The sequence below is a fragment of the Saccopteryx bilineata genome, chromosome 3, assembly GCF_036850765.1.
Source record: "Saccopteryx bilineata isolate mSacBil1 chromosome 3, mSacBil1_pri_phased_curated, whole genome shotgun sequence".
NCBI classification, from domain to species: Eukaryota; Metazoa; Chordata; class Mammalia; order Chiroptera; family Emballonuridae; genus Saccopteryx; species Saccopteryx bilineata.
Genome location: NC_089492.1, coordinates 50,757,312 through 50,777,754, shown reverse-complemented (window position 1 = coordinate 50,777,754; position 20,443 = coordinate 50,757,312). Strand labels below are relative to the sequence as shown.

At 37.3% G+C, this 20,443-nt stretch overlaps 1 protein-coding gene across 1 annotated transcript in view; it reads left to right on the top strand.

Moving 5' to 3' along the window:
- ST18 (ST18 C2H2C-type zinc finger transcription factor) overlaps positions 1-20,443 on the top strand; it is a 128,588-nt gene that overhangs the window by 28,658 nt on the left and 79,487 nt on the right. Inside the window, exon 5 of the mRNA XM_066266117.1 lies at positions 13,779-13,978. Coding sequence (XP_066122214.1) covers positions 13,779-13,978 — 200 coding nt within the window. The remainder of the gene's footprint in view (positions 1-13,778; positions 13,979-20,443) is intronic.

Genomic DNA, 20,443 nt, shown 5'->3' with positions numbered 1-20,443 from the left:
TCTTTAGATTCTTTTGCTAGTCTGTCCCTTTAAATTCAAAATTGTTTGTTTACCCAACAGACCTTCCACTGGCCCCTTAACAACAAACCAGCTTACTCTAGCTGTAATCATTTCTAATTTATTTTTCTTCTGCCAATAAATGTTTTCCTCTACAAATATATTTTATGAAAGTATCAAGTATAAAAGTGAGGTACTCTTAATTTTGTTAACTTCTCCCTTGATATAATTTGGTCATTTTTAGTCAGGGAGGAAGCAAAAGTGAAATAGAAATTCATAATGCCCTTTCCTGAGTTTGCTTGTATGAGGGATCAGCCAAGTGAGTCTATGGACTGGAGCAACCAGATGCCACAGGATCAAAAAGCAAAGACACTGCTGAACATGTGAATGCTTAGGCTGGGGCAGCCAAGTCAGAGCAGTGTACACAAGAAAGAACAGTTTTGGGATTTTGTTTAAAGTTCCTCACTGTGGTTCTCAGCCTGAGACTTGGGAACTTACTCTATCTGTATGGGAGTCACACCTGGGGATTTTCCTCAGAAGGTGGAGTGGAGTGTGTGTCTCTAGGAGCTCATTCAAAATCAGGGCCAGGGAAGTAAAACTTGTGTAGGGAAATGATTGCATTATGCCCCTTGGGTTGCTCTTTATCTTTATTATTGTATGTGAGAATCACAGAGCAGACACTGTTTTTCAGGTTGCACCTGTGAGAATAGAGAGACTTTAGACTCCTATATACCTCAAAGTATTCATGGTAATTGGTCAAGAGCCAAGATACTATGCGCTTATAGATGAGAGTTGATATAAAGCATTCCATCTGCTCTGGGTTTCCGAGTGGGAAAGCTGGCAGGCTCACACTCCTTGGTCATTTTCAAATGTGATTTCCCAACGCAACATGCTCCTTGATTTACTCCTACCTCACTGACTGTATCTTCTTAGTTTTCATTCCTAGTTCCCCCTCAACACTCCAATCTCTAAACAGTAGACTCCCAAGTAGACTTGCTCCTTTTTGCTGGTGATCCCTTGGTGATCTTATTCAGGCTTTTAGTATATTAGCAAATAAATAAATACTGTCTTCCCTGAACTTCAAAGTCATATCTCAAATGTTTTAGTCAGAATCTCCAAATGGATCCTTAATGCATATTTCAAATTTAGTAATCCAAAATTGAAATTATAATCTTTTATAAGTTGGACAGACCCACAGCCTTCTCCAAGTCTGTAAATTGGGAAGCATGAAAGCTTTGGAGCCACCCCTGATCCTCTACTCGAATCCTATATATAATCTCTGAATACTCTTATGGCTCAAATTTCAAGCTAAACCCACAATATGACCATGTCTCACTATCTACATTGCTATTTCCATGCTCTCAAATCATCATTGCTCGCCTAAATATATAGCAGTAACTTCCTCACTGGTTTTCCTGCCGCTGTCCATTGCTACCTACAGTTCATTCCACAGAGCAGCCAGAATGACAGCCTTTACCACTTACCCTCCATTGAGTTTCCCTTTTCTCAAAGGAAAAGGCAAAATCCTTCTGGCGTGGTCTCTCTGACCTCTCCTCCATTGCTCCCTGCACACTGAGCTTTTCCTTAGATCAGACCTGCCAATGCCTTAGCTTTTTTCCCAGAATGCTATTTTACTGCATAGCTGCATGTCTTTCTCCCTTACTTGCCTCAAGTCCTTACTCAAATGAGTAAGACTTTCCTTGATAATGCCAAGCCCTCATTTCTCAGTTTTCTCTATTTTGAGTTTTAAAAAATCAATTTAAAATATAAAGTTCAACTACTTATTACCATTTTTCTAATATGTCTCCTTTCATAAAAATGTAAACTTCCTGAAAGTAGAAATTGTCTTTTATTTCATTGATAACATCTGCAACATCTGGAATAATACCTGATGCATATTAAAGTGATAATAAAAAAATTGTGTAAATGTTTTCTGAGTACTGTAGAAGACACTGGAATAAGAGAGGAACTCACAGTTTTTACAAACTAAAGATAATAAGCTAAAGGTCATGAAAATACAGTATGATAATTCTTATAAAATAGATTTATGTAAGGGAGAACAATGGAATGAGCAGTTAATTCTGCCTGGCAGTTTGACCTGAGCTGGAAGGATTAGCATTCATCCGTCCAAGAATTTCTATGGGCAGAAAGCAGGAACTCTGTATAGATGCATTAAATGAGATTGAGTGGAAAACTCTTTCAGCATCCTGTTTCTTGACCTTATGTGGATTTGAGTGGCTGGGGAGTGGATGGAAGATGGTCAAACAAGGAAGGAAAAATAAGACTAGAGATTGTCCCTTCATGCATATGAAGACCAATTCCCTTCATTACTTCAAACCCATTTCCATTTACCTATCCTTAGCAAGATTCGTCCCATATTTTCAAAATTAATGAAAAATCATGTATCAAAAGCTTATATTCTAAGCTCCAAATGTCTTCACTGTTATGATTTTGGACTTTAATGAATTAAGCTTTGATGTTAAGTTTTTTCTATATTAAGGTGACCAACTTTTTTACAATGAAAAAGTGGACAAAAATAAATTAAAGACAATATCGTAAATAAAAGAAACAATGTATTCATTTCAACAATAATACACTATAATATAATAAATGCATAATAAAAACACTTGTAATATTTTATATTGTAATTATGCTTACATGCCTATTAATTTTTAATAATAATTGTAAGAAAAAAGTATTCATTTAGATACAAATACATCACATCACACGCAATGGATCGACTCTGCATCGATCAAATACGGACATTTACAGATTAGTCTTCCAATATCAAAAAGGAAGACATGTAGGAGGACACTTTTTGAGGGAGAACAGAACTTACAAAAGAAGGATTGTCCTCCCTAAAAGAGGATGATTGGTCACCTTATCTATATCTAAAACAGATGCAAAACATTTCTTGACAACCCTGAAGATCAGTGGTCCCCAACCCCAGGGCCGTGGACCAGTACCGGTCCGTGGACCATTTGGTACTGGTCTGCAAAGAAAGAAGAAATAACTTACATTATTTTTGTTTTATTTATATTTAAGTCTGAATGATGTTTTATTTTTAAAAAATGAACAGATTTCCTCTGTTACATCCGTCTAAGACTCAATCTTGATGCTTCTCTTGGTCACGTGATACATTTATCCATCCCACCCTAAAGGCCGGTCCGTGAAAATATTTTCTGACATTAAACTGGTCCATGGCCCAAAAAAAGTTGGGGACCACTGCTGTAGATCAGTGGTAGTCAACCTGGTCCCTACTGCCCACTAGTGGTTGTTCCAGCTTTCATGGTGGTGGTAGCGGAGCAACCAAAGTATAAATAAAAAGATAGATTTAACTATAGTAAGTTGTTTTATAAAGATTTATTCTGCCAAACTTAGCAAAAATCCAACATAAAGTACTTGGTAAGTAATTATTATTATGTGCTTTAACTTGCTGTAACTCTGCTTTATAAATTTTATAAAGTAAAGTTACTTCTCTACTTTATAAATCACCATACTGTGGAACCAATGGGTGGTTAGAAAATTTTACTACTAACAGAGATACAGAAGTGGGCGGTAGGTATAAAAAGGTTGACTACCCTTGCTGTAAATCAAGCCTGCAAACAGGATTTTAACATCATGATCTCTATTATCCATGGAAATACCCTTACAAGTAATGATTTACAAGATAACTCCCAGAAGCTCATCTAAACAATGTGTGGATCAAATGATGAAATGAGTATTTTGAGCTGTTCCACAGTCTGAATCACTGTCTCAAGAACTGTGAAAACACTTTCAATATCCTCTTTTATAGGTTATGGGCATGTTCACATTGCCTAGATAAGTGAACTCTAGACATGTATCCTAGGCTCTCAGAACAAAGACTGCAAAGGGGTTTATATCCAAGTTCTGTAGGTCCAGAGTGAGCTCCACAGCTATCAGCATTTTGAGTTTAGCTACTGGTACTTGCTTTCAGCCACAAGGGCTAATCTCATCATGCCTTTGCCCTTTGTCAGGTTACTTGAAAAAGACTAAGACAGGAATTTTAACACAATGCATTCTGGGAGCATGCTCTTGGAGACATTTGTTAGCAGAAGGGAAGCAGGATTGGGCAGAGGGAGAAGTTAATTGTGATGCAGTTGGGAAAGAAGTCTCAGCCATTCTTACTGGGTTGCTCTTTAGAATTTGTTTTGCCTTAAGGTAAGAGTGCTTATGAGCTGCCCACACAGAGATTTGATTTAGGGGTAGATTGTTTTCTGACTGAAGGCAATTTCCAGAAACAGATTCAGCTAAGACCCATTAGCTCCTGACACTCCACCAGGTAGGGGAAATAAATACCTTAGTCCTGAAGTAAGGAGAGGATAGTGCATACCACAGTGACCACCATAGTGTCACAGTTCAAATACACTTGCTTTGTTTATTAAGTTTACTGTCTACTCATTCTCTTTTTCTTCATTGCTTTTATCCTTGCCAAATACTTTTGCCTGTCTAGATGGCTTACTTGATGGCCTAAATCAAACCATCATCCCTAAAGTATCTGAGCCTCTGGTCATTATGATCTTCAGATTCTCTGGCTGCTGCATATGTTTATTCTTGGGTGTCAAATGTATTCTTCTTTTTTCCCAAAAATTTATTGGCAGCCGTACTACTCCAAATGATCAGGATCAGTTACTTCTGCCAGGATGGTGATTCTTTTCCTTGCCTGCTGGTCTCTAAGTACAAGTAGCCCAAGTAACTAAGAGGCGGTCCAAGTTTTTATTAGGAGTCATACTATGTCTCCTGATGGAAACAGTCTTTCTTTGTGAACTAAGATTGTTAGATCCACAGAGCCAAGATTTGGGGTAAGAAATGTACAAACACTTCAAATTGGGCCCTCTCCATTATATAATGATCACTACAGAGTGCATATTGCCTCCCAGGAAGATACTTCATCTTGGCAGTTTATAACCTCCAAGCTAACATCTCAGTTGTGCCTTTAAGAAGTCATTATATTTCTCCATCAAGCTGGAAATTTCTGGGATGTATGATAGTGTGGCAAATAATTTTGTTCTCAAGGTGATCTTCTTAACTGGGTCCCTGGGTCTTGTCAATGTAAAAACAAAATAAAACAAAAAACAAAACTTCCAAACCTGTAAGAGTTTTTATGAGTTTATTTGAGCCAAACTGTAGACAATTGCCAGGAAGCAGAGTCTCAACAAATGAGAAAGTGCTCCGGAAAATAGCAGTTTCACCACTTATTTTATACATCAGAATCAAAGAGAAGACATAGAGGGTTACATGAAATTGATTGGTGATAGACTAGGGAAGTGGGGAAATCTCTGGGAGTGGGTAAAAAGTAAAAATGCATATGCTGAAACTTCTTTACGTAGGCAGGGACAAGACAGTTAACGGTTCACATAACAATAACAGTGAGGGGTCCTTTGGCTTCTGCTCTGATGGGATGCCTGACTTGATAGAAAAGGAAAATGACCCTTACATTGCAAATGCATGTTATCAGGTGCATTATCATAGATGCAAAAGACAGCAGACAGGCTTGAGTAAAAGCAAGCATTGATCTTTGTTTAGAGAAAGTTCTTCCCTATGAAATAACTACCTGCCATAAACTGCTTTTAGTTAGAAAGGTTTTGGATAGACCATCCTGTGTTTACCTTAATTCCCTGAGTTTGCAAGACCATTATGTAGGCTTTCCCTGAGCTTCTCAGGTTAAGTTAGTGGCCATATCTTGATTTATCAAAAAAAAAATTTCTATCTACAGTCTAATGAGCTGTATGAAAATTCCTTGTTGGTAAGACAAAGTTCTATAAGCCCTTAGTGGTGTTGTCTGAGACTCTAAAGGCAGGGAAGACAACTTCATATCCAGAATACTGTATTTCTCCAGGTATAAGACGCACCTTAATTTTGGGACCTGAAATTTGAAAAAAAAATGTATTACATAAAGTTATTGAACTCAAGTTTTATTCATCATAATTCCTACAACTCCTCATCACTGTCAAAACTCCTATCCATTAGCTTGTCCTCATCTGTGTCTGATGACAAATCACTGTCTTCATGTATTGTCTCATCCTCAGTTCCATCTATGGCATTTGAAATGCCACACTTCTACAAACACTGTATAAGATGCACCCAGCTTTTAGACCCAAAGGTTTTCGGGAAAAATGTACGTCTTATACATGAAGGAATATGGTGTGTGTGTGTGTTTCAATCAAGTTGAATTTCTGCCTCATCCAGAGTGAAAAGGATCCAGTGGCTGGTTGGTCTTTGAAAGGGATGGTATAATATTGGGAATTTGGCATTAATCTCTTTTGCTGGCAGATTGAATCTTGAGCTGTGAGAACAGCTAAATCAGTCTTAATAAAAGCTATTTAATACCTCAATCCCTGCCACTATGGCTACTTCATTAATGACTCCATTCTGCCAGCAATATGAAAGCTGAAGTTGAGACTGGCTGACTTCTCCATAGCAGACCATTCTGTCTGAATGGTGATTTTAATGCTTATTCACTGGTATATGTTCTTATTCCTTGGTAAAAGAGAAAGACCTTCATATTTCCTGTTAACTCTCACAAGTTCACCCACATGCCTTTTCCTCAGACCTCTTTGTTCCTAATCTTTGAGCTAAACTATTCATCTCCTTGTTCCTGCCTGACTAGTTAAGCTATTAACTTTGCTTATGAGTTCATTTATTTTCTAAATTTAGCAATCTTTCAATCCATGCAAGACTTCAGCTCTGGCCTTACATCTCTGTCCGTTAGAAAGATTTATTCTGTGTTCCTTTCAGAGCCACCTATAAGACAACCTATTTTCAGATTGTACTCAGAAGCAGAGACAACATACTTACCATGCTTGTCCTTCTTCTTCTTTCATATCTGATATTCAGAAACCCTACATATGGCCCATTTGTGGCAATTGACCATGGGGTACTGCCACCAGAGTGATGGATATCATGAGGGTCTGCTCATACAGCTTACATGTTCTGTTTAGACTTGCTTCAGCCCAATATTAGACCTTTCGTCTTATGATGGATTACTTTTTGGCCTGTTTGACATGATGACTTCATAAAGCTAACAGACACCAGTTAAAGATGGTCAGTTCTGGCTTCATGGTCAAGGATTCTGTCTCTCCTAGGACTGGTTATAGAGTAGTATATAATTCTTACTACTAATTTACTTGCTCCAGGAATTTGTGGGTCTGTGTTGTGATTCTCCCATTAGATCTTGCCCTAAACTCCATTAGCATTTTTTCCTTTTATTACAAATACATTAAAAAATACCATAGACTCTATCAAATTTTATATCCAACCAGCAAGGCTGTCCATAATGCAGCTAAGACCTGCTCTGCAGCTTTTTCAAAGCTGGCCACCTTCCTCATCACTCAATTCGTGGGTAAAAGTGATATTTCCAAGTGTGGAATGTGATGTCCCCAGAACCTAAAAAGGCCAATCTGGAATTTACTTTCTTCTCAGTGATGAAAAGTGTAAAATGCAACAATTTTGTCTTTTATTATAATGGGAATACCCAGAATACCCCCAGCCTACTGAACCCCTTAAAACTGCACTACAATGGTGTGCTTCTGAATCACACATGGTTTATCTTCCAACCTCTGGAACACGGATGTCTTGCCAAAGCTTCTAAAGTTCCACTTCATGCTTATCTGTTCTTGTTAACATGATATTATCAACATAATTTACCAATATGATGTTTTGTGGAATGTCCTGTTAACCAGGTTCCTTTAGACTGTATTATGACAGGGAGCAGCAGAATTTGTACACTCCTCAGCAAGACTGTATAGATCTACACTATTTTTCTTATTATTGGAATGTTAAATTGCCCCTGGTTTTGCTCTCTGATAGAGATGAGAAAGAATATATTTGCCATATTGGTGGCTATAAAAATATTTGAGTGTATTAATTTGCTAAATAAACATCAAATATTTTAGAGCTAGTATTTGCTTGAGTTTGTGGTAGTACACTGTTAATCACTAGAATTCATCTTAGTGGGTTCTATATTTGTAAATTTAATGGAAAAGTTATAGGGCCCACTAACCGTGCATTTTCTATGTATTAAGGGTGGCCTAATCTTTGCTATTCTTTCTAGAATATAATGCTTGGATTTGCTGTTTTGGTGATGGAAAGGGAGAAATTTTAGCAGGTTCAATTTATGGTTCATACTTCATTAGCCAAGAAGCCAGAGCATGTTTTTGCATGTCCCTGGAGATGAAAGAGCCTGATCACCTCTTCTTTTGTGTACCATTTGTTTTTTGATGTGCCTACCCACATCTTTTGCCCATTTTTTTACATTGATTGTCATTTTTTAATTTATTTGGAGGATTTATTTTTTACATATTCTGTATATATGAGTTGGAAATAACTTCTGCTCTATGGCCTATTTTTTTTATTCTTACTGGTCTTTTAAAAACTGTTTTGAAGCATATAATAGAAGGACATACATGTCACAAGAGTAGGGCACAATGAGCCTTCACAATGTGAACATGCTCGAGTAAATAGATCAAAAAACAAATTGATAGGAAGCTCTGCTTACTGGCTGTTATCTTTTGATGAATAAAAGTTTTAGTTTTAATGTATTCTAATTTGTCTTTTCTTTTAAATTAGGGCTTTTTAAACTGCTTAAATCTTTGTGAAGGTCATGAGGACATTGTCTCACTTTTTTAAATATTTAAGTCTTTATTTATTTATTTATTTATTTATTTATTTATTTCAGAGACAGAGAGTGAGTCAGAGCGAGGGATAGACAGGGACAGACAGACAGGAATGGAGAGAGATGAGAAGCATCAATCATTAGTTTTTCATTGCATGTTGCAACACCTTAGTTGTTCATTGATTGCTTTCCCATATGTGCCTTGACCGCGGGTCTTCAGCAGACCAAGTAACCCCTTGTTGGACCCAGTGACCTTGGGTTCAAGCTGGTAGGCTTTTGCTCAAACCAGATGAGCCCATGCTCAAGCTGGTGACCTCGGGGTCTCGAACCTAGGTCCTCTGCATCCCAGTCCGACGCTCTCTCCACTGCGCCACCACCTGGTCAGGCTGTCTCACTTTTTTTATGAAGCTTTATTGTTTTATTATAGTGCATATTTGGAATCTATAATTCTCTGGAATTTTGTTGTTGTAGTTGTAGATACTATAAGGTAAAAAAGTCAAGACTTTTTTTTTCTTTTTTTAAGACAGATATCCAATTGACCTAGTTAGAATAACCTTTTCACAAAAGACAACTTTGCTATAAATTTACCACATATGTGTGAGTCTATTTCTGGACCCAATAGATGGGACATCTATATGTTCTATTTCATCAGTCTACTTGTTTATGCTTGCCCCAATAACATCTTTTTGTTAGTACTACAGATTTATGATACAGTTTGACATCCAAGACTTTAAGTGTTCCAATTTTGTTGCTACTCTTCTCCAAAATGATCTTTGCTATTCTTGGGTCTTTTCATTTTCATACACATTTTAGAAATAACTTTTTTATTTCTAGAAAAAAATTTTGGATAATTTTGGGAGGATTGCATTGAATCTAATAAATAAATTTGGAGAAAACTAAATTTTTATAATACCAAGTCTTTTACTCCATGAATATCTTATATTTCTTCATTTATTTGTTTTTAATTATCTCAAAATATTATTTGTTTTGTACAATTTTATACATCTTTTTTATATTTATTTTTAGGTATTTCTTATTTCTATGTGTCATAGGTGGTTGTACTTTTAAATTATTTTTCTAATTTTGTATTGCTATAGATTAAGTTCAAATAATTTTTAAAAGTGACCTTACTAAATTTACCTTCTTATTTTAGTGTTTTACATGTAGATTCTTTTGAGTTCTCCTCAAGCACAATTATTTCTCTGAAAAAATAAGAGTTGAAGTTTTTCTTTTTAATCATTATAACTTTTATTTTCTTTTTAATTCAAATTCAAACTTTCTGGTTTCTTTCTATGAGTCTGTAGTAGTCTGCCTAATTAGAAGTCAGTAGATACCCACTATGAATTTTTCATAAAATATTGGAGCATGTAAATAATTTCTTTGGACTTGGGGATTAATAAATTCCAAATTGTTTTTCAATAATATTCTTCTGGGGGAGTATGCTCAGAACCTTTGTATTAGTTAAGCTAAATTTTTAACTGTTACATGACTTCTGATAACTTGCATTGAGAATTTATTACTGTGAAAAATAAGCCAGAAAGCTGTGTTGGAGCCCTGTGCTTATTAGACAGATATTGGGGGTTTACAGTTGCCTAATAATTTGTGTATTCTTTTCTGAAACCTGAACAGTTAATGAATTTGACTTCTAAACATACTTCAAGAACTGAGTTTATCATTAATATTACCCAATGTTGTTTTCCTCAATCACTGTTGAATAAAATTTCAGTCATACATTGTTATTAAAGGAAATACTATTTCAAATAAGCATTTGAGTTTCTAAATGGAAGCATTTCTCAAAAGTATAACCAAATTTATTTTGGTGGGGGATTCAGATATTATAAAGATACCTTAATAAAATCAAAACCACATATTTAAAATATGGCATTACAACATATTTGGTGCATTGATAAAGTCCCCTGGAGAACCCTGGATGTCTAAAGCAACAGTTAGATTTAATAGAACAATAAATGCAAGGGTATTTTTTTCTTTTTGTTTCTCATCTACTAGAAAAATATAGATAATAGAGCTCATTTATTTCCTTAACATTTCAGAGCTCTGCAGATGGGAAAACACAACCCAGTGGAAATTATTTCTGGCAACCTTGAGAAGATATGTTAGCATTTTGTGGCATTTCTTTCAGTGACATGTAAAGCATGGCTTTCCCTCATTGCAGTGTCACAGTGAAGTGTCATAATAAAGCCAAAATAGTGTGCCCTCAGGGAAAACCAGGGAAAGGGACCATTTTCCATGCACACAAAGGGTAATATTTATTATGAAGCCTTTCATTTTAGCTAAAAATGCTGCCTGAGTGATGGTTACTTTGCAATAGAGAAGTACACAGAGTATGAGATTTAAAGCAAATGTTATGCATATATCTAATGTAATTTACGTAAATATAAATAGTATGTAAAAAAATGCACTTATGGACATATAAGCATGCATAAATCTACAGTGTGCCAGGAAGAGAGTTTGTGCTGTTTCATAGTGGCAACAAGAGCCTGATGTTGATGGAATCCAAAGAGCTCTAATCTGGGAGTCAGAAAAGCTCAATCATGACCTGTTTTCATCCTTATCGGCACAGACGTTATCTTCTTTATCTACAACATGTGATATAAAAATTATTATCCTTGTTTGCTGTATAAGAAATTTTGTGTTCAAAAAGATTTAATTTTTTTGTTACAGATTACACAGCTAATATTCCTTAAGGATCTTTATACACAATATCATATACAGTAAATTCATTTTAAGTTAAATTTGTACTTTTGATAAAACCTTGTATTTCCCTTTTATCCTTGCACAGTTCTTATTTGGATCCAGATAATGAACTTGATTTTTATTGTCATTAAATATCACCTCATTAGTTTCCTTCTACTGCTCCATACTATGGACATTCTGGGGATCTTAATTACATTTCACAACATGTTTTTCACACTTAAACTCAGTAGCTTCTCCGGAGCTAATGAGTATTGCCTATATCTGTACCCGAAGCATTGGGCAGTGACTTGTGATAGGCGGCTTCCTTCCAGTTGGAGAAGTGCTGGTTTATCCAGGTACTACTTCACCCAATTGTCAAATTACCCAAATTCATTGTTCTTATTTTGCAACCTGCAAGAGAGAGTAGGAGCCTTGAGGCCTGCAGAGTCAGATTCAAATATCAGATCATCAGATACATAATTTGGAGAATATAACTTGTCTTTATAAGTAAATGTAGATAATAATGTTAACAAGACAAAGTTTATAAGGATCTTACAGGTACTAGATGTGCAGCCTCATTCATCACCCCAACCATCAAAGAAAGAAATGACATTTTTCTGACTGATCAGTTCTTTTTAACCACCACCACCACCAGCCTTTTCCCCTAATACCAATATTATGCTTAAACTGGTTTCTAGAATCCACTCTTTTTCTTGCTTTAATATGTGAAAGACATTTCTCAGGACCCTTTTTCATTTTCTATAAACCTTCTAAGTTTAAGACAATGGTCTAGTGGTCTTACTTGTATTTTTTTTAGCATCTTTCATAGAAATTCACTTGATTTAGGAGACTTTAATTAGTTTAGAGAATTTCTTTTAACTCTTTTTACATAACGAGGAAATTCATTCCCCTTTGATGTGTTTCTTCTGTCCCTCCTCCTTCAAAGGTCAATTTCCTTGACAGAGAAGGTAAGTGTAAGGGCAGTTCTGTGTGTCTATGCCTGCTTTCATTATATTATGACTTCATTATAGACTGTTTTCCTTGACAAATTGGTAGGCTCAGGATATGGAAGTTTTTGTTTGCTGCAGTCTTATTATAAAGACGTGTGTTTGCTCTCATCGCCATATGGTTATATTCTCTTTTGCTCCATTTTTTGTGCATGATCATTTTAAATTTAGGCTCATCAGAGAAATTTTGCAGAAGTATATTAGTTTGTTTAGGAACTACACTATTCTTTTTCTCAGAATAATTTTAATTTCTCTAATTTTTAATATTTTTTAGAGATTTCTAACTCTTTCCAATGGTCTTTTCTTCCAGAATCATTTTATTTCCCTAAAGAGAAATAACATTTTATTTCTCTGAAGTTTTTAAATCTACTCTTCTAAATACATAATTTTCATGAAAGGGCCACCATTTTTGCCTTGATGTTTCTAAGAGAACAATTTAAACCTTTTGTCTATTTGGTAATATTACTGAGTATTTAATATTTTTTGTGTGTGATGAAGTAAGTAATACCATATTATTTTGAGTCTAGTATTCTCTCTTCTGGATATTTTTATCTAAATCTGTTGCATTTTTATTCCTAGAGAACTAAATGAATATGTCTTACAAATTCACTGCTAGCTAATCCCTCTGGTCTTTTTGGATCTTTCCAAGAAAATGTTTGTTTCAACTTCAATACATAGAGTGATCTTCAATACATAGAGTATTCAATACATGGAGTAATTCTGAGTGAGCTGTATGTAGAAAATCTATGTTGAAAGAGCCACCCTCAGGAGCACTTTCAAATAAAATCATATGAGAACAGGAATAAGGATAAATTGTCTGTTTTTATGAAATCTAATCTTATTTCTCCTCCTTTTATGTGTTTCTTTCAGTGTGCCAAATGGGTGAAAATCAGAAAATAGAATGCCATGTAGCATCTTTTTACTTTTTCGTTGTTGTTATTGACTGGAGTGGGTTGATTAAATTTTCATAACTTGTTCCCTCCCTTTATGCTCCTTTCTTTTAAGTCAAAGTGCCAGATGTGGCATCTCAAGTTTGACGTGCAACTATGGCAGAGATAGGCAGGTTGGGTAGCAAACAACTTTGAAAAACCTTGTGATTTATCCATGCTGGACTTGTTTTTGTATCCAGTGGTATGCTTTTCACATTAGCTTTTTTTAGGATTAGCAAACCAGTGCAAATCTTGTTTTATCTCTCCCTGGGTATTTAGTGTAGTGCCAAGCAAATCACAGATTAACATATGCTTACTCAGGATTAGGAATGGTTTTTTTTAACTCTTCATAGGCAGTAAAATAGAATACACAATTGATTCACTGGATGGACTATTTTTGTTTGTACTAACAACAGACCCAAATTTCCACAGACTTTGCATTATATTTCATGAAAGTCAAAAGACAAATAGCAGTAAACTATTATACTATGCATTTAAATGTCTCAATTGTTACAGTGCTGCATATGACTGCTCCATGGCAAAGAAAAGGAGAGCTGAAGAGCAGACCTTGGGTGTCCCTGTCAACAAGAGGAAATCCTTGCTGATGAAGCCCCGACACTACAGCCCAAACATGAACAGCAAGGAAGAGCACGACCCTAGGACCAAGGAGGAAGAGGACGATGGCCTTCCTGAAACCAACAGTCACCTTACCACAGGTATCAAGGAGTAGCCCAAACTTTATCTACTCTTAGTCATCAAAGACTCAGCTTTACCATATGTAGGACATATAGCTTGTGTGTTCTAATTTAGAAGTGAAAGTAAACATTTCTTTCACTCAGAATCCATTTACTTAGTGCTGATCTTTATCTGTAACTGGGAAATGTCTAAGATAACCAACAGAGAGTCCTTTTCCTGAGTCCATTTTCAAAGTGCAGGATTGAACTGTGGCCCTTTTTGAAGAATACAAAAGCTACTAAGCCTTAAAGTTGAAGAATATCTTGACTCCCAAATAGGATAGATGTCTAACACCTGAAGGACTTTGTAAAATAAAAGGATAAATTTGAGCTCTAAGATATTTAATATGTAACATACATCAATAAAACATTCATTTTAGTTCCCTAAACATATATAGTATATATTATTTAGCCCCCCCAATAGAACAACATGGACAATACATATGGAAAGTGACCTTAATATTTTCAACATTTAAAAGATAAATATTTATAACAGTAGACTGCAGAAGAGACCTAAAGTTGACAGTCTAGCATCTCCTTCAGTAAGAAAATGATATATTACAGAAAATTATCACTGTGCCCATTATTTCCAAGATAAATCATTTTAATTTTCCTATAAGCACACATATTTCATGAATTCAGTTCTTCACTCACTCATTAAATGTTGTTTAAATGCTAAGTGATATGTAGGTACAATTTCAGAATTTTTGGATGTTTCTAGCCAGTTCACAGTTACTCCCATTAATCCTTGGTAGTCATAGTGCCTCCAGGAATCTCACCAACCACTCTGTTTCATGGGGTTGAAATTGAAGAGCATGCAAAATATCTTTAAAAATTAAAAAAAAAAGTCCCTGGCCAAATGGATCAGCAGTAGAGCATCAGCCCAGTGTGTGGAAGTCCCGGGTTTGAATACTGGACAGGGCACACAGGAGAAGCATCTGCTTCTCCACCCTTCCCCTCTCCTTTTTCTCTATCTGTCTTTTTCCCTCCCACAGCCAAGGCCCGGGCACTGAGGATGGCTTCATGGCCTCTGCCTCAGGTGTTAGAATGGCTCCAGATGCAATGGAGAAATGGCCCAGATGGGCAGAGCATCGCCCCCTGTTGGGCATACTGGGTGGATCCTGGTCAGGCGCATACGGAAGTCTGTCTGTGCCCCACCCCCCCACTTCAGAAAAAAATACAAGAAAAAAAAAAATCTAAAAAAAATAAAAATAAATACAAACCTAAAGCATGACTTATAAAATGAAATTAAGTGTTCATATATTTTATTAAATACACATTTTTTCTAAATGTGATTTTATAGAAATCAAAAATAAATGAATTGAGAAAAAGTACATACTATACAAATCAAAGGAAACAAGAGTTTTAGATCATAAATATCTATATATATAGAATTATAGTGATAGCAATAGGTGTTAACAGAAAAATATAAAAATTTATGGACTGAGCAAGCACAAATCTCAGAGCACAGTCAACAGATTTTCAGTAATCTTGGCAAGTAGTTTGAGATTCTATAGTTAAAACAAAGTTGTATTCGGATGTGACAGTGTTTAACTAAATGTTCAAACTTTTTTATATTTAACATATGGCTTAAAACTTCATGGCTCACCTGTAAATTATAAACATTCATGACTTTTTGTTTTCTTGAGCTGTTTGGACTTTTGTTGATTTGTGAAAATTGCAGACTGACTCTAGAAAGTCCTTGAATCAGTGTGGTTGGACTTGTACTATATCTGCCCACTGATTATATTGTAGTTGTGTGATCATTTTAGATGCTTAATATTAAACAAGAAAATATATTGTAAAAATATACCAGTTAAAATTGCAGTTAAAAGCACTGATGGACATCTATTTGCAGGTTCACAAATGTTAATTACTTTTTTTTTATAAATAAATTTTTATTTTAATGGGGTGACATCAATAAATCAGGGTACATATATTCAAAGAAAACATTTCCAGGTTATCTTGTCATTTAGTTCTGTTGCATACCCATCACCCAAAGAGAGATCATCCTCCGTCACCCTCTATCCAGTTTTCTTTGTACCCCTCCCCCTCTCCCTCCTCCCCTCCCCTCACCCCCCGTAACCACCCCATGCCTGTCCATGTCTCTTAGTCTTGTTTTTATGTTCCACCAATGTATGGAATCCTGCAGTTCTTGTTTTTTTCTGATTCACTTATTTCACTCCGCATAATGTTATCAAGATTCCACCATTCTGCTATAAGTGATCCGATGTCATCATTTCTTCTAGCTGAATAGTATACCATGGTGTATATGTGCCCCATCTTCTTTATCCAGTCTTCTATTTTTTTTACAGTGATTAAAAGCCTTTAATCAAGCTCTTGGCCAATACAGCAAGAATCCATAAAAGAGTAATGTCCTTAACATGTTCATCAAGTCCAAGTTGGCCCCATCATCATGCCAAATTCCTGAAAAATGCAACCCAACCACAGTTCAGTCTGTTAGGAGCTGTCACAGGGAGCAGGAGTCCAGGAAAAGTCCACATCCAGGAAAAGTCCTCATGGCACTGGAATTGTTGTCACCATTCTATACTTTGCAGCTCATGTCCAAGTCCGAATGACCGCTGCTTCTAGCTGGTAATGATTCAGGTAGACTGAAAAAGCCATTTGCAGCATGCGTGGATATGGAGCTTCTGTTCTCCTCTGCCTGGAGAGATGAGACCAGGTTGCTTTTCCTTGGAGCTCTGCGACTGTGGCATGGTAAAGAGAACCTTGGGATACACTAAGCAGGGTGGCAAAGGTAGATTCATAATAGAAGTTGGCAAAAGGGGGAAAGAGAACTCTAAATTAGGAGTAGGTCCCAGCCTGAAATATGAGTGAGGCATTGAGGTAGGAGGGATAAAGGAAACACTATATATTAAGCAAAGCAGCAGAAAATAGGACTATCAACACCCACAACAGAGATCTTTGAGGGAAGAATAAAAAACCTGACTATTCAGGCAAAACATAGTTAAGTGGCCCTTGTGCAAATGAGATCAGTTTACCTGCTTCTTGGAAGAAATACCCTAGGCTCGTCCACGGTGTCATAGATGGGGCCGACGGCCCTGGGCACCTTCAGCCTTCAGTGGCTAACCCCAGCATTCTGGGCAAGGTTAGGTCATAGGTGGCTGGGGCAGGGCTGGAAGAGACTGAACCCTCCCTTAGAGGAGCGAGGGGGTAGCCTACCTTCCAGTGTCCCTGTTTCCTCACAGCAGAGGCATGTAAACCTGGCAGGCTTTAGCTCAATGACCTTCCTTTCCACTATTGAAGCAGGACCCAGATGGCATCCTATGAGACCCCTTTGGGGCGTTGGAGCCTTTAAGGGTGTATCCTAAAAGCTGGTAGTTCCCCTGATCTCTATTGGGCTTTTTCTGCCTCTAGGTATGTTAAAAGCCATGCTCAGAAGATCTCGCTGAGGGGTTTGAGGATCCCCATCTGCCTATATAAATCTTTTCCATGTATCTGGAGCTATTTGGAAAGAAGAAGCGCCCATCTACTTCTCCACCCCTCCCCCTCTCCCTCCTCTCCATCTCTCTCTTCCCCTCCCACAGCCAAGGCTCCACCAGAGCAAAGCCACCCCGGGCACTAAGGATTGCCCCATGGCCTCTGCCCCAGGTGCTAGAATGGCTCTGGTTGCAACAGAGCAACACCCCAGATGGGCAGAACACCCCCCCCCCGGTAGGCATGCCAGGCGGATCCCGGTCAGGCACATGCGGGAGTCCATCTGATGGCCTCCCCATTTCCATCTTCAGAAAAATACAAAAAATAAATAAATAAAAGAAAAAATACAACAACAAAAAAAAAAAAGAAGAAAAGAAAAGAGGGAGAGAGAGAAAGGGCATTCCCTTGTGCTAAAGCTCCAGGGAGCATGGAGTGAGCTTGAGTATGTCCTATGAAACATGGAACTCTATGTTGACATATAAGTCTTTGAAGAAGGAGGAACTGCTGAAATAATTCATCAGCATTTGTTCCTAAGACAGCAGTCTTTATAGTGGAAACACCATAAGTAAATATTTGCTGTCTATAGATTAAGGGGGGAATATGGCAAATGCTGAAAAGCCATGATCTTTGTGACCCTCCCCTCCCCCAACCCCCTCTCTCTCCTCCTCCCACCCTGTAGCCCCAACACTGTTGTCCATGTCTCTGAGTCTCATCTTTATGTCCCACCTATGTATGAAATCATATAGTTCTTAGTTTTTTCTGATTTACTTCTTTCGCTCAGTATAATGTTATCAAGGCCCATCCATGTTGTTGTAAAAAATCCTGTGTCATTTCTTATGGCTGAGTAGTATTCCATAGTATATATATACCAAAGCTTTTTAATCCACACGTCCTCTGATGGACACTTGGACTGTTTCCAGATCTTTACTACTGTAAACAATGCTGCCATAAACATGGGGGTGCATTTCTTCTTTTCAAACAGTGCTATGGTGTTCTTGGGGCTATTCCTAACAGTGGTATAGCTGGGTTAAAAGGCAGTTCGATTTTTAATTTCTTGAGGAATCTCCATACTGTTTTCCACAGTGGTTGCACCAGTCTGCATTCCCACCAGCAATGCAGGAGGGTTCCCTTTTCTCCACATCCTCGCCAGCACTTATTCTGTGTTGTTTTATTGATGAGTGCCATTCTGACTGGTGTGAGGTGATATCTCATTGTGGTTTTAATTTGCATTTCTCTAATCATTGGTGATGTTGAACATTTTTTCATATGCCTATTGGCCATCTGTGTGTCCTCTTTGGAGAAGTGTCTATTTATTTCTTTTGCCCATTTTTGGATTAGATTGTTTGTCTTCCTGGTATTAAGTTTTACAAGTTCTTTATAAATTTTGGTTATTAACCCCTTATCAGATGCAATGTCAAATATATTCTCCCATTGTGTAGTTTGTCTTTTTATTCTGTTCTTATTGTCTTTAGCTGTGCAGAAGCTTTTTAGTTTGATAAAGTCCCATTTGCTTTTTTTTGGGGGGGGGTTTGCATTTTTCTGAAGCTGGAAACAGGGAGAGACAGTCAGACAGACTCCTGCATGCGCCCGACCGGGATCCACCCGGCACGCCCACCATGGGGCGACGCTCTGCCCACCAGGGGGCGATGCTCTGCCCATCCTGGGCGTCGCCATGTTGCGACCAGAGCCACTCTAGCGCCTGAGGCAGAGGCCACAGAGCCATCCCCAGTGCCCGGGCCATCTTTGCTCCAATGGAGCCTTGGCTGCGGGAGGGGAAGAGAGAGACAGAGAGGAAGGCACGGCGGAGGGGTGGAGAAGCAAATGGACGCTTCTCCTTTGTGCCCTGGCCGGGAATTGAACCCGGGTCCTCCGCACGCTAGGCCGACGCTCTACCGCTGAGCCAACCGGCCAGGGCGATAAAGTCCCATTTGTTTATCCTGTCTTTTATTTCACTTGCCTGTGGAGACAAATCAGCAAATATATTGCTGCGAGAGATGTCAGAGAGCTTACTGCCTATGTTTTCTTCTAAGATGCTTATGGTTTCACGGCTTACATTTAAGTCTTTTATCCATTTTGAGTTTATTTTTGTGAGTGGTGTAAGTTGGTGGTCTAGTTTCATTTTTTTGCAGGTAGCTGTCCAATTTTTCCAACACCATTTCTTGAAGAGGCTGTCTTTACTCCATTGTATTTTCTTACCTCCTTTGTCAAATATCAGTTGTCCATAGAGCTGTGGGTTTATTTCTGGGTTCTCTGTTCTGTTCCATTGATCTATGTGCATGTTATTATGCCAGTACCATGCTGTTTTGAGTACAATGGCCTTATAATATAACTTGATATCTGGAAGTGTGATACCTCCTGCTTTATTCTTCCTTTTCAAGATTGCTGAGGCTATTCGTGTTCTCTTTTGGTTCCATATAAATTTTTGAAATATGTGTTCTATATTTTTGAAGTAAGTCATTGGTATTTTAATCGGTATTGCATTGAATTTATAAATTGCTTTGGGTAATATAGACATTTTAATGATGTTTATTCTTCCTAACCATGAGCATGGTATATGCCTCCACTTATTCGTATCTTCCCTGATTTCTTTTATCAATATTTTATAATTTTCCGAGTACAAGTCTTTAATCTCCTTGGTTAGATTTATTCCTAAGTACTTTATTTTTTTGGTTGCAATGATAAAGGGGATTGATTCCTTGATTTCTCTTTCTGACAGTTTATTATTAGTGTATAAAAATGCCTCTGATTTCTGAGTATTGATTTTATATCCTGCCACCTTGCCGAATTTATTTATCACATCTAGTAGTTTTTTTACTGCGACTTTAGTGTTTTCTATATACAATATCATATCATCTGCAAATAATGATAGTTTTACTTCTTCTTTTCCAATTCGGATGCCTTTTATTTCTTTTTCTTGTCTGATTGCTGTGGCTAGGACTTCCAGAACTATGTTGAATAAGAGTGGTGAAAGGGGGCACCCTTGCCTTGTTCCTGATCTTAAAGGGATTG